The following is a 15,814-nucleotide window of genomic DNA, read 5'->3' as shown; positions in this document are numbered from 1 at the left end:
GAAAAATTATTGCGAAAATAGTTTTAATTATTTAAAGTTGAAATAATAGCAAAGATAAGTCATATTAAACAAAACTGTAAAAGACTTTTTGTCTGATTTCCTTTCTTATTTATTACCCAAAATTCGCATGAGGGACGACCCAGGGATACGGATAATATCTTGCTTCAGTCGTTAGGCTTATTAAGGATATTTGTTGGCTTTAGAACATCATATCCAACATGAAATAGCTGATCTGCTTCTTTGTTGTCGTCGTTATAGTAGTACTATTATGATTGGTGTTGAATTATTAGCTGTATAAAAGTTTATTTCATATCGATTGAGAATAAGATTCTCTTATTGAATAAAAAGGGGTCACATGACATTCATTAATCTTCAGTAATTAATTCCATCGGTCATTAACAGAACAAATCGGACCAGAAAACCGGTCGTTAACGAACTTTTACATGATAATAACCGATGGGGCGTGGTTTTCGTCTGATAATGACCGTTGGGGCGTGGTTTCTCTGTTAATGACCGGTGGGGCGTGGTTTCTCTGTTAAGAGAGATGTACCATTTATAATACATGTTCCTGTTTTAAGTATAGTTGTTGAATTGTTTATTATATGTTTTCGTTAATTATAAAATTAAAGAGAACTTAATTAAGTATTTATATACTGAAAAGTTGCACTAAAATGAATGGCAGTATTACTATGACTGGTCTTTACTCTTTGCCATAGAAATCGTACAACTACTCGAGTTGTCTTTAGGCGTTTTGAATTTATGAGAACTTTCCAAAACATGGTTTTTCAATGAAATAAACATAATAGTTTTTGAAAAACTGGCCATTATCGTGATACATGGACTGCCCGTAGGACAGTGGTATTGACTGCGACAGCGATAATGACCTCGCCTTCGGCTCAGTCATTATCACTATCTTAGTCAATACCACTGTCCTGTGGGCAGTCCATATATCACGATAATGACCAGTTTTTCAAGAACTATTATATAAATCGAACTGAATAATTCAAAATTCAATCAATGACGATTGGTCAATAAGTTTTCGAATGGATTTCTCAGAAATGTGAATGACATGTTATATTGAAAAAGTTTTATAATGTGGGTGTGAATAATATCTATCTTTATCGGAAACAAATCTCTTGTAAACAAAGTGTTGATTTTAATAGGAATCAATATATCATTTGACCATATAAGAAGTAATTAAAAAATATATAGTTCACGATGTTTCATTTTTTCTGTCTTTTATGTACAGTATAAATATATAAATAGTTTTTATGCTTTTTATTTTTGACCGTTTTATAGTTTAATCGAACTATCACAAACAAACAAATATTTATACGTTATATATAGGCTCATGTGTCCGGTCAGAGTAGATTGGTCTGTAAAAAGATTGATCTAACTTAATATATCTAGAATTCAGTGGCAAAAGGTCTATTTCTATCCAACGCAGCTATTACGTAAAGTGAACATGTTTGGTCGCAATGGTTCTGATTAAACGAGAACAAACGAATCGAATGTAACACGTGCATAATAATGCTTTTAATGTGATCGTCACCTTTTCATAAAACATTAACACAGTCACTGAACTACATGTATATGTATATTCTGCACTTTTTATCAATTTTCTTTTTAACCTTTTTTGTAAATCCCTTTGATACCTTCTTCTAAGTCGGTAGGTTACAAGTATAGCGACCCTTTTTGCATCTTTTTCTGTTTTGTATATGTATACATACGAGAAGTAATGACGTTGCTAACGTAAAATGTTATTTTCGCGACGTCAAACTGTGACATATCGGGGAAGGATGCATTTTTCGACTGATTTTTATCATTCAAACTGCCTTAATTTGAAAACGAGTTAATGGACCCCGTATTTTTCAAAACGGCAATTTGTTTCATTTTGCAGGGAGATTATGTTACCCAAATTTTATAAAACTGTAAAAAAAAAAAATTTTGATAAACATGCAGCAAAAAATGACGGTTTTTTTCTCAATTCATGAACAATTGATAAATATAAGTTATTTCTGAATAAAAAAAATGCATAATTTTTTGGGATACTTATAAAATACAGAAATTAACAATTATTTAATAAAAAAAAACAATTTGTGTTTATCTTTTAAAACAAAAAAGTTGTGTCTTTCTTTCGAAAAAGAAATTACGGCCACAAATCTGAATTTTGAGCAAATATACAAAATTTCGACCTCATTTTACTCAAAAAGTAGCACATGAAGGTATATTTTTTATTACATATTTGATTTAATCAGGTTAAAAATAGCCTATATGCAAATTTTCATGGACTTGTAAATACAGGATAAAAACTGTAGCGTATGCCCTTAATAACAATTTTCCTTTACTGGCGTTGAACAGCTTTTGCTATTTTTACAAAGAAAAGCAAGTGTACTAGTACTGTTCTATGTATTCTTATGAGGGGACATGTTTTAAAACAACACCTAAATTTTGGCAAAACAGTTAACTAAAAGGTAAAAATGCTGATAACAGTTAACAGCTTTAATTTGTCTCAGATAACAGTTAACAACACCTTGAAAAGGACCAAAAACAGGTTAACATAAAAAGGTATCCCCCTCTTATTGTAAGCGTTGGTTATGTGACTACTATAGTGAGTCATTTAGCCGTATATAGGCTAGATTGAATTGTAACACCGATGTATTTTGTCTTTATTGTTTACGTATTAAAAGTATGTTGTCATGTAAAGTGTGTTTTCAATAAATAATAAACTCGTCATATAGATTCCAGACTTAAAATGATTTACGTCAGATGACCGTTTCCTCTAGACACAAGACTTATCCTTGAAGCTGAAGTAAAAAAATAGTATGAATGGATCTTTATAAAATTACGGCTGATGGGCATAAAACTGTTCATACATGTTAGGGTCAACATTCATTGTCTCTGTAATTTAAAATAAACATAGACTTGGATGGATAGTTATTTCATTGGCACTTATATTTCTAATTAATAGAAATAATATCTTAAAATCAGTTCGTTTTGAATTTTGAGTGTTTTAGTGACATCACCATGGCATTCTATCAACTTCAAAAGTATAGTTTCACGTGACGTCAAGATCTGTAATTTCGAAATCATATTGAAGAGGATACATATTGTTATGGTTGTCAGTATTTGTCACGATAACACTAACTACGACATGTTCCAATCAGCTATATACATGATAGCCAATCAATCGTTTAAATATTGCAATCGGAAATGCATGTCTTTTGAATCTGTCGTATATACCTAATACGGCATGTCTTTATCCCGGTACCAATGCTAACTGGTGACCTTAAGAATAACATCGGGGAAAACTTTCACTTTAATTTACAAACCCTGCTATGAACCAAAGTGTATGTTTACAAGAATATACGGACGTTTGGAACCTCTTAGCCTATTTCGACCAGATACAAGACATACATTTGAATTGATATAGTGACCCATCTAAGTCATATGTGTCGATTGATAATTTGGTATTGAATTTGTTTTTCCTTTCTCGGCAAAAAATAATAAGTCGGGAGTATAACTGTTGTTTTTAATTTGTATGATGTGTTTGAGCTTTTAATTTTGCCATTTATTAAGCCGTTTTTTTCAGTTTTCGATTTATCACGGAGCTCATTTTTTTTTGCTATTTTACTTTTTGCTCTGCAGACATCGTGCACCCTGAGCCGAGAAACAACAAAATAATTTAACAGGTAAGCTTTATTATATCTAGTCATTATATCTATTGACATAATATCACCAAATATAAAGTTGTTTCTTGGGTACGAACATACTTTTTCAATCTAAAATGTACTTAAATTGGATGAAAAACAAGGAAAATCACGAAAATTTACAAAAAATGCAAATTAAGTCATGATTTGTTGTCATGGTAACGTGTTCAAAGTCAAATTTGTTTTGATTTCCTGAATGCCATGTAATTTAGTCAAGTTTTCTGTCATTTAAGCATATGTATGAAAACTTTTAAAATTGCGGTAACTATTGGGCCAAATAATTAAGGGCCTTATTGCCCTTCTCATTACTACGGATTATATACAATAGTTTGAAGGAGACAAATCAAAAATAGGAATTTAATTGTACTAACAATATTATTGACATACAGCAAATTGAAGCCGTGAGAAGCTATGTGCCATCGTATAGCCTTTGACAATGACGGCAAAACCCATACCGCTATAAAAGGCCATGATATGAAAAATTCAAACAAAAGGTCTAACGGCATGATTTATGTAATAAAGAATTCGAAATAAAAGAACAAACGTGAAATATGGTGTATATACCGCTGATATAAACAGTTATAATAGTTTTTTTTTCAATCTTCGTGTGTAGATTTTTATTCTCTCCTTTTCAATCTACACTGAAATATAATCTTTGCTACATGTGTTAACATAATTTATATGATGAATCATATGCAAATTTAATAAGTAAAATTCAAAACATAACGGTATATAATCTAAACACGAAATCCTAAAATATGTGCTTTTTCATACACGAATTATTTAAAACCATACTTCTTTTCTAATACTCAGGCGATTTTTTTAACAGTTCTAATACTAAACCGCTGGGATACTTTTTAATATAACTAAAAGACTTTGAGGCGAATTTATATCCAGTTCGCAGTTTTATTCAACTTCAATGTACTTTCATCATGCATATCTACCCATTATGATCAATCATTCTATTCCATTTTATTACGAATATATCTTAGACCAACATACTTTTAACGTGTAATATATATATATATATATATATTTACCACTGGAAATGATTAAATGACGATATCTTTGTTTATAGATAGGCAGTGGCTATTTGACCAGCACCGGCTAAATAGCAAATCTGCTATTTGGCCGGCACTGAATAAAACTGTTCATTGGTGTGATTATTAGAGAATAAACTAGAGGCTCCAAAGAGCCTGTGTCGCTCACCTTGGTCTTTGTGAATATTAAACAAAGGACGCATTTGAATTCATGACAAAATTGTGTTTTGGTGATGGTGATGTGTTGGTACATCTTACTTTATGGAACATTCTTGCTGCTTACAATTATTTCTATCTATATTGAACTTGGCCTAAAAGTTTCAGTCGAAATGTTAGTTAAAATTTACAAATTTTATGAAAATTGTTAAAAATTGTCTATAAAGGACAATAACTCTTTATGGAGTCAATTGGCCATTTTGGTCATGTCGACTTATTTTAAGGTAGATTGATGGTATACCGCCATCTTGGATTGTACAATCACAGTACAAAATCGGTCTAGTTATTTGCCTAAATCTGCAAATTTAGAGACAGATTTGCAACTCAATAGTTAGACTTTTTTTCTATTTAAAAAAAACCTGTTAATTAATCGTATTATACAAAATACGTTAACAAATATCATTTTTGGGGGGTTTAAAACTATTTTTTTCAAATAAGCCATTTAAGGGGAGATAACTCTTTTAGTACAAAATTTATACTGGGCTAATAGGGAATTTTTTTATTTTTACTTGTAGCAAGAAAACAAGTTCGGTGACACCATGTTTTCTTTTTATTTTCTTAAAACATATTATGAAACCTTTCTTCTCACAATTTATTTCAAAATTGTATCTCATAGAATTTTTTTAATGCACACTAATGTGTTTTTTCATGAACAAATTAACCAAATTTTTGCCATTTTCAAAGACTCATTGCTTGAAAAATAGCACGGTGACCCATACTTTTTATTAAATTTTTGAAAAGAGCATTGTAAAATCTTCATTTTGGCAAATTATAAAAAAATTCTGTCTAAAAAAATATATACTGGTGATCTACCTTAAGGTCTTACTTTGCTGTACATTGTTGCTGTTTACAGTTTATCTCTATCTATAATAATATTCAAGATAATAACAAAAAACGGTGAAATTTCCTTAAAATGACTAATTCAGGGGCAGCAACCTAAGAGCAGGTTGTCCGATCCATCTGAAAATTTCATGGCAGATAGATCTTGACCTGATAAACAATTTTACTCCATGTCAGATTTGCTCTAAATATTTTGGTTTTTGAGTTATAAGCCTAAAACTGCATTTTACCCCTATGATCTATTTTAAGCCATGGCGGCCATCTTGGTTGGTTGGCCGGGTCACGCCACACATTTTTTAAACAAGATACCCCAATGATGATTGTGGCCAAGTTTGTTTTAATTTGGCCTAGTAGTTGCAGAGGAGAAGATTTTTGTAAAAGATTACTAAGATTTACGAAAAATGGTTAAAAATATTTATAAAAAAAGTTGATTTTCAAATCTGTGTAAAATCTTTAGTTTAACTTGATATCCTGCCAGTGATAAGAAGTTTATATATACTTCAAGATATTTGTGTTGCTAAATTGTCCAAATTTATTTTCACCGTTTTTTTGTCAGGATTCGTGACGTATCTTCTCCGAACTTGTACTGTAAAATAAAATCATTGCGACACTTCCTGTTTACATTTTTCAAAAGAAAAGTAGGTTTTACCTTCAATTACTTCATTTTTCTTGTATTATTATACTCTGTCATCTGTCAAGTAATTTCTAAAACAGTAAAGTTTTATGAGTATAATTTTAAATTAGAAAACAGACTAATGATTGAATAAATAAAGACTCAAATGGCAAATAATGAATAAAATGAAACAGGATACAAATTATACAATTATAATTTATGAGGGGGGATAGGAGAGGCCCAAATAAACTTTCCAGACAATAACTTTTTTTCTCATTAAACATGTTTAAGATTTCAGAAATTTAAAAGAAAATTTCTTCAAATTTAATTTTTTACCAAAAAAAAGGGGGTTACAATTTTTTTGGAGGAGGTCAATTTGCAACAGCATATTGCACAAAGTAAAAAAAAAGGGGGTATTTTTTTATTATTGGGAGGGAAGGGCTATTTGCAACAGCATAGTGTATTGCACAAAGGCAAACATTTTAGTATAAATTCAAATCATATAACCATTTCTAAGTTTTATGACTACAGTTATTCTGTAAAAGATATAAAAGATACCTTTTATGTGTCAAACAATCCAAATTCAGACCTGTATCAAGCACGAATATTGTGTCCTTTTTTTGTCCTAACTGTTTAAGGTTGGACTTTTGCGGTCATATCCAGCTGCGCTTGGTCAAGCAATTTATTTCTCAATGACCATGATGACAGAAAATTGGTATTCTGATCATAAATGAATCCACTATATTATTCTCATGTTTTCTGCTTTAGAAGAGAAATACAAAATTACCCAATACATGTATATATATGTTTTTTAATGTTACATGTATGTTATTTCAGTTTTATGAATATTACCAACATGGGAAGTTTTGAGAAGAACACTAGCTGGACAAGCAGAGATACTGAGATCCCAAAGTTTCCTATTCAAAGGTTGGAACCGTCCATACAGAAGTTTCTTAAAGTGATTGAAATGGACTTGGACAGGTTACATAAACACAGGCTTAATATTGAAAAGGTAAATGGACTTGGATGACTACCTTTTCATTCGTTTAAATTTTTTTATAACATTCAATTGGAAAATTTTACTCATTATTGGAAGCCATATAGTTGCTAATTTACACTTCATTTGGTCTTTGTGGAGAGTTATTACTTTGGCAATCATGCCACAGCTTCTGATTGTTATATTGAGCCTGACATGTCAAAATAATGTCTTCTGTTACATTTTTCTGCTTTACAGATCAGAAAACTTCATGTACATTGTATTAGACAGGACTGAACTACAACCAAACTCAACAAAATCAGTAATAACTTTTTTTATTGCTTTACAGTACAGCAGACTTCAGGATTGGACTAACTTAAACAAAGAACAGATAAACACAACCCGTACAGTTCAACAAATCGTGAGCAATATCAAGGAAATAGAAAAAACACGCAGACAGGTTCAGGACAGTGATCTGCACAAGTTTGACGAAAAAATTGAAGATATGAAAAACACGGCTATTAGATCCATCAAAGAATTTGCAGAAATAGAATCTACAGAAGCAGAGACTCAGCCAGAATCTCAAGAACATGAACATGATGATGAAGAAGATGGTATTTAATTTTTAATTTAAGAATTGTGTTAAAGAAAGGCGAATGATACCAAAGAGATAATCAAACTCATAAGTCGAAAAAACGCTGGTAAAACTATGTTAAAAAAAGGAAAAACAACCAAAAGACTAAACAACAATACACAAAACACAGCATAGAGAACTTACTTCTATATTTTAATTTAGAAATCTAGATATGTATTTGTCTTAGCAGTTTCTTTTCATCATGTTCATGTAGCAAATAAATTTCTTGAGACATTCATGACATTATTAAAATATATGTATATTCTGATATTGAAGACATCACAAATAAAATATCATCAATATTCAAGGACAACTATCTACAAGAGATAAAAAGACAGGAATATTATCATTCACAGGTAACTGTACATATTGCCTTCAACATTTAACAAAACCAATACTGTATTAAGCAATAAAAGGCCCAAGATTAACATTGAACCTTGGTGTAAAAGAGGGACGAGATACCAAAGGGACAGTCAATCTCATAAATCTAAAACAAACTGACAACGCCATGGCTAAAAATGAAAAAGTCAAACAGAAAAAACAATAGCACACATGACACAACATGGAAAACTAAAGAATAAACAACACAAACCCCACCAAAAACTAGGGGTGATCTCAGGTGCTCCGGAAGGGTAAGGTAACATTTCCAATCTTTTTTATTGACAGCAAACCTCAACCATCCACTCATGCCAGGTAAACATTCAGATGACCCTACCAGAAAAGCCTCCGTAGAACTTGGGCTTGAACAGTTACAAATTAATCCTAAAATCATTGAAGACACAGAAGCAATGGAGTCATGGGAAAATTTACATCAAGTAAATATTATAGTAAAAAAAAAGAAAGAAAAAACGGCATAAAAAATTTAAAAAACATAAAAGGCAGGTAATTAGATTTTCACTAAGGGATACTCATTGCCTTTTACAATGAGCTAAATCTATACAGTACAGTATTGTCTACTGTTGACTCAGTATAAATCGTGATAAGTGTTTTTTTGGGGGGTACAGGTAATTGACATTTTTTTTTTTAAATGTTAATAAAAGTACAGTTTCCTCATAAATTTGAACATGTTTAATGCCAAATTTAACAAAACCATGATATCTAATATCAATAGAACATAATTTTTCCTTGATTTCGAATCAAGAAAAGAGAGAAATATTAGAAGTCCATTAGCTAAAAGGAATGAAAATGTTTTTTGTTTTGTAATAAGCTTTGAATAAGTTGTGCGTCTTGTCCTCCTAAATTACATTTAATTGAAATAATACCTGGTCAAATTAAACATACATAAATCATAATCATAAGAAGATGTGGTATGATTGTTGATGAGACAACTCTCCACAAGAAAGTAACAACTATTTATATAGCCCATTATAGGTGTAAGGCCTTCAATAATGAGGAAATCATTCTGAATCAAGAAATCTTATTTCCTTCACTTTCTGTTGTGTTATCATGTACTTATAAAGCAAAGGAGAATTAAAAGATGAACATTTTTAATTTTAGAATCTAATGGAGTTAAACACGATGATTCATCATTTTTCTACTGAAGTTCATGTAAGTACAACTTCAAATAGCAATCTACTCAATGTAAAATTGAACGACTAATAACATATCATAGTCAAGTCACTCTGGGCTGTTCCAGAAAATACTATGTCCCCCCCCAGGGAAGGCAATTTTTTAAAATATTATGTGGGTGGTTGTTTTTGAAATACCAAAATGCAAAGGGAGTGCTGTTCTAATTAAATTTTATTTCTGTGGGTGGTGGGGGTTAAAAAAAAGTGCCGTCCCTGGGGGGGAAATAGTATTTTCTGGAACAGCCCTCACCTTATATATGATCTGTGACCCCTATGATAGCAAAACATCATCTGGCTTGTCTTGAGTACTTTTGTACTGTCATGCAGTCAGGGGTACTACTTTAGTACTTATACAAGTTAATTTTATTTACTTGAAGAAGTAAAAAAAATATACACATTAACAAGTAAATAAATAATGTTTAAATTGTCTCCCCTTAATTTTCTCAAAAATTTACTAATGTATAAAGGAATTTTTTACCATCCCACAAAAATCCTCAAGTTTTGAGATGTCAAATCATGCCTTTTTTTGTCGAGACATACGTTCTCCAAATTAAACCACGCTCGTACAGACGTACTCTAGCCTTGTTCCGCGCTGGCCCGCTCCCGTTAGCCATCGAGACTGGCAGGTACACCAGGCCGCCTACAGCTTTAGAAAATAGACTTTGTAAATTTTGTTCCTTAAATAGTGTTGAATCTGAAAAACATTTTCGTTTGCAATGTTCCTTATATGATGACATTAGGTTTGAATTGTTGTTCGAATGTTCAAAATATATTGACAATTTCTCAATGTTAAATGATGATGTCAAACTTGTTGAAATAATGAAATGTTCTGATATTCAAAAATGTTTAAGCAAATGTTTACATAAGAGTTTTAATGAGACGAAAATTATTTTCTTAATTATTACTAATAACATACTATTTGTAAAAGTCTCTTTTATGATTTTAAAGTCACTGCGATTAATTTTTTATAAGATTATGATAATTAAATATGTAAATCGTTAATTTTTAGATGAAATTATTTTAAAACTTAGAATTTATATTTTATTCCTTTTTACTTATTTCCATACTTTTTAAACAACATTCATTTCAGATTTTATTTTTTGCTCAAGTATATATGCTTTTAAATGCACAAACACGTTTTAACTTTTTTGATGATAATTTTATGAATTTTACTGTTAAACTAAATTTTATAATGTATATAACATGTGTTAAGTGTCTCATAAGTCAAATTTATGATTGGGTATTGATTGTTTTATTGAATACTGTGATTTCTAAATATTGTCAATCAGTATGTGACACTATAATAAAATATATATTTTACTTGAATGATTTTTCCCAGGTTTGCTAATTTTTTTTAATTGAAGTTCAATGCTCTCATTAATTCAGCAAAGAAACTGATTGAGCAAAGATCTTGTATATTTGCTCAAGGCCTTCAAAAATTGCTCCTTTGGGGCTTGTAAATGAGCAGTGTTCTGAAGATAACAGACATTAGTGAGATTTTCATTGTCCATGAAATTACACTTTACACTTAAATGATTAGTAAAGACATCTGCAAAGGGTAAACAATTAAAAATTCTATTAAAGCAAAGAAATCTTAAGAATGCACGAAAAGAAGAATGGATGACTTTTTTACTTAGGGCTATTCCAGAAAAAAATGTAGGGGGTTGGAGGGTTGGGGGGTTGGAAGGCAGTTTTTGTCAGCATCCACCACCCAGGCAATGGTAAATGAGAATTATAGTGCATTATAGTGTGAAAAGTTGCTCTGATATCCATCACCCATGTATTATTAATACAATGTGCCTTCCAAACCAAAATTCCATAATTTTATATTGGGGTTTAGAACATTTGAATTACCCATAATGCTTTAGATTCTGAAATATTGAATTTAGTAGCAAATAACCTTAATGTGCTACCAAACACTAAAATTAATTTGGCTAGTTATGTTTTCATAAGATTTATAGCTGTTTGGCAAACGCTAGTTTTAATCATTGAGAAGCTTAATATTCCCTGAACAATATAACATGATTAAAACTTTCAGCTGATTATACAGAGTTATCTCCCTGTAGTGTTATGTACCACCTTAACTGTACCTATGCTATGTTTTCAGTCACAACAGGAAAAAGTTGACAACATCCAGGATAATTTAGAAACTGCTCAACAAAGTATAAATGATGGGACACGATCACTTGGCGGGGTAAAATTATTGCTTTGCTTGCATATTTACAAAAATCATGAACATAAATAAGGTTTGACTATTTGACTTAAAAATTTGAAAAAACTTAGAAAAAAACTTGTACTTATTGTTATTGCATTGAAGTGAGAAGTTTTATTCTTGAAAGAGAAGGTGTAGTGAGTCTTTAAAATGTTCCAAATAAAATTGAGAATGGAAATGGGGAATGTGTCAAAGCAACAACAACCCAACCATAGAGCAGACATAAAGTTTGGCAGAAAAAGATAGGGTATGAAGTAGAGGTTCAAGAAAATGTTGGTAGGAAAGATATGTTTTGGGTTTTATTGAAATATTTTACATACCCTATGTACACGTAGGATACATTTCTGAATTTAACAATGCTTTACTGAAAGTATTAGTATTATCTTGATTTTAAAATGTGCCTAACCAAAAATGTCTTAGGGTAGACATGAACCTTTAGAGTAAAAAAGGGATGGGTCATTATTGTAGAAAAAAGAACTATATATTTTTTGGCCTAATCATGCTAATCATCCCAATTTTTCTAGTAATATACGTGTATATTTTAAATTTCAAAATTCAGGTGAAGTTGTGTATGGTACTAAAAAATGTCCAACTGCTTTTTTTAAGACCTCAAAGTTTAGACAAATTAGTAGTATTTCTACTTTTAGGCTTCAAAATACAAGGCGGCCATTTTCCCAATAGCTGGTGCTGTGATTGGTACTATACTAGCTGGTCCTGTAGGATTAGTGGCTGGAGCTAAGATAGGTGGAGTGGCAGGGGCTGTTGGAGGTGGTGTTGTAGGTAAGTACTAGTGGCTAGTCCTTTTGGATTAGTGGCTGGAGCTAAGATACAACATGTATACTATAAGATAGTCAATACACTGAATTGAATTGTCAAAAACTACCCAATATCTGGTCTGAAACCACAATTATTTCGTAGTGCATTTCTTTTAGACAATAAATGCAAATTAAAAAATCCAACCTGCGCTTTCTCAATAAAATTTTTACAGTGTGTTTGGACAAATTGTATCAAAATTATAGAAAATGTCATCAACTCTTACTCAAAATATGGACAATTTTATGTTAAGGGGGTCTTGAAATCTTTTGACATCTTCCGAAGTACTAATTTTTAACCTTTTTCAACTGGACCAAATTACTACCGGTACTTTATTTTAAAATTCATTACCCAAATTTTTTGACAGTGTCATTTCATCCCTTGACTTATATTACTATTTGAGGCATAAAACATGGAAAAATACATTTGGGAGGGGTATAAAAAAAATTGGCAAGTAACACACTGTCCACACTAGGGACTACATTCGTGGACAACGAAAAATCAAGGGACGACAATTGTGGTCTCGGACCTAATATACTCTTAAAAATCCTCACCATGAATTGCTGATTGACATTATATGTTGGTAAAAGGAGATGTAAGGTGTAAGACAGCAACAGGGTTAAACAATCAAAACTAGAGAAACCATGAGGTCAATATACTGTGATTTCATTATCATTAGATAAATCAACTATGCATTGAAATGGTAAAAAAATTGCCAATTTTCTATAGTGTAATATTTTAATGTTTTGTAAATATTGACCTCTAGTTAGTTTGGTTTTATAACTGTTTATTTGTGTACAGAGAAAATTAATGAGGCAAGGCTAATTTGACAAGTTGCTAGTTTATTATCTGCAGTTAGAGTTGAACTGTCAGATGTGATTAAGACCAGAAAGGATGTCCTGGTGTGTAGGGTAATAAAATTAGTTATGCCTATTTTGATTGTCTAGAGATGAAGTAATTAAACTCTATGATAAAGGTCAGTTGGTCAAGCAACTGAGAAATTGTGTATCAGCTGGGATACTGTTTTAAAGGATGTGTATTCCTTGAAGTCTTGAATCAGTTAGATTCTGGAGGACTTGTATTTAAAGTTTATATGTTTAAACTTTGTAGCTGACTTTGTTAATGAGCCTGAAGTAATGTACATTTGTTAATAAACTTGTAAATATATACCGCATTATTTAGTTACTGGGAATTTACCACAGGATATATTGTCGTGCTATGGATGACTATGTCTGTCCGTCTGTGTCGGTGTTGACCTCCCCTCGATCACGTTACAACAGGCTTGTAGCCTTGTATGCAGATTTTTTGTAAAACCATGAAATCAATTATCAACAAAATTTTAATTTTTCATTAATCTATGATAGGAATTGGTACCCTCGAAAACAAATCCACAGTATACTAGTACTGTACTGTTTTTAACAAAAGTTATTTTATAACCTTCTTAACTTCCTATATCTTACTTTATTCATAATAATTCTTGATTTATTTTATAGGTTTTACCGGAGGAAGAATCATTAAATCAAGACAAGATAAAATTACAAATATTGAATTGAGCAATTTAAGTGAGAAATCAACAGACTGTAGTAGTGAGGATAAACAATCTCCGGGGAATAGTTGGTTGCCATGGAACTGGTGAATAGGAAATGGCTGGTTCCCTTAGAACTGGTGAAAGGAAATAGCTGGTTCCCATATGCATGGAACATGTGAAAGCTATTTTAGTGCTTTAGAATTTCATAAGTATTGCCATAGGAATTACAGATAGGATTATATTATATCATAAAGGGTTAAATTGACTTTAAACTGCATATCTCCTGCTTTCATTGGTTCAAACTGAGGATGAAATAGACTCATTATTTTTAAATGCAATATTGAATTTCATGTCATACATTTAAGATGTACTTCCTAAAAATCATTAGAAATATGTTTTGTTTTGCATTGTGCAGTACTATATTCATTTTTTTCCCATATATCTTCAAAATGCAGATTATTCCAGTGTTTTGTCCACACTGTTTTAATTTTCTATTTTCTTGCCATTTATTCTGAATTTCTGTTACTGGTATTCTCTAAAGAAAGGTTGTGAATTTCACTAAATAGTGTTCTGTTCATGTTTGTAGTAAACCATGACATTTTCTTACATAGGTTGTGCATTTCAGAGACATTTCTGTGAAAATTTTCTGAGGTCCAAGGGTATATCTTACAGTTCAGGGAGGACCTTTATTAACACATCATTTCAGGCTATATTCATGAGTGCAAATAGTCTGTAACAATTAAAAAAAATCACATCTATGAATGAAAATCATAACTTCTAAATTGTATTCTTATATGACGTGCTTCTTTCGCTTTGTAAACAACACCGTGATAAAATTGTCGATATATCTATACTAAGCGCAGACTCAGATATATATATATAATAATGGATGTTACAACATACCTCCCACGTAAATCCACATGTATTGGAACCTATTAGCAATCACTTTGCCGAATTTATTGTGTTAAAAATTGCTATTAAAAAAAAAACTAAGAACTTTTATTCTTATTGGGATGCATAATAAAAAAAAATAATGTACAAGAGCTTGGAGAAATCAACCAAATCAAAATAAAATAAAATTCCGCAAAAGTCTATTAATATTTTTGGCGCATTGGAGTCAATTCAAAACATGACGTCATACAAATAAAAAAGCTAGAGTTGAAGGTTTTCCATTACATAAACCATCGAAATTCGTATAATATTCGTATAATATTAATAATAGATTTTTTGGAAATTTACACATGGCCTGGGCCGTGATATTTTTTGTTAATTTTATCCTTGGCTAACGCTCAAGATAAAATTTGAATATCACGGCCCAGGCCATATGTAAATTTCCAAAAAATCTATGGGTTCCATGAATTATTTCTTAAATGTTATGACATTATTATTCCTGCTTTACTTTTTTAGGGATTAAAGATATGAAAATTGTTCAGTTTATTGTTGAGATGGTTTCTTATTCTTAAAAACAAACTTGGTGCTATTTACTTTCCTAAATGTGAGGTTTAATGTTTTTGCTCTATGACAAATATATCAAGTTATAAAAATCAACTCTTGAGGAAGTACTTAAAATTCTTGAAAACTAATCCCCCAAAAGACTTCCTGTTATTTACCTAATCTCAGCAATATAATCATGATTATGGGATTAAAATATTGTTTTATTGTAG

The 15,814-nt window shown here is 31.0% G+C and overlaps 1 protein-coding gene across 1 annotated transcript; it reads left to right on the top strand.

Annotated features, from left to right (window-relative positions):
• Positions 1-6,413: 6,413 nt before the first annotated feature.
• Positions 6,414-15,339, top strand: LOC134694008 (syntaxin-17-like). Its single transcript, XM_063554998.1, has 8 exons — positions 6,414-6,444; positions 7,257-7,431; positions 7,745-8,009; positions 8,696-8,844; positions 9,527-9,577; positions 11,705-11,791; positions 12,457-12,589; positions 14,116-15,339. Exons 2-8 carry the CDS (start codon positions 7,261-7,263, stop codon positions 14,256-14,258), a joined length of 999 nt encoding a protein of 332 aa, XP_063411068.1. The 5' UTR covers positions 6,414-6,444; positions 7,257-7,260; the 3' UTR covers positions 14,259-15,339.
• Positions 15,340-15,814: the final 475 nt, after the last annotated feature.

The sequence above is a fragment of the Mytilus trossulus genome, chromosome 13, assembly GCF_036588685.1.
Source record: "Mytilus trossulus isolate FHL-02 chromosome 13, PNRI_Mtr1.1.1.hap1, whole genome shotgun sequence".
Lineage (NCBI taxonomy): Eukaryota > Metazoa > Mollusca > Bivalvia > Mytilida > Mytilidae > Mytilus > Mytilus trossulus.
Note: the sequence above shows the minus strand (reverse complement) of the source record. Positions and strands in the feature narration are given on the sequence as shown.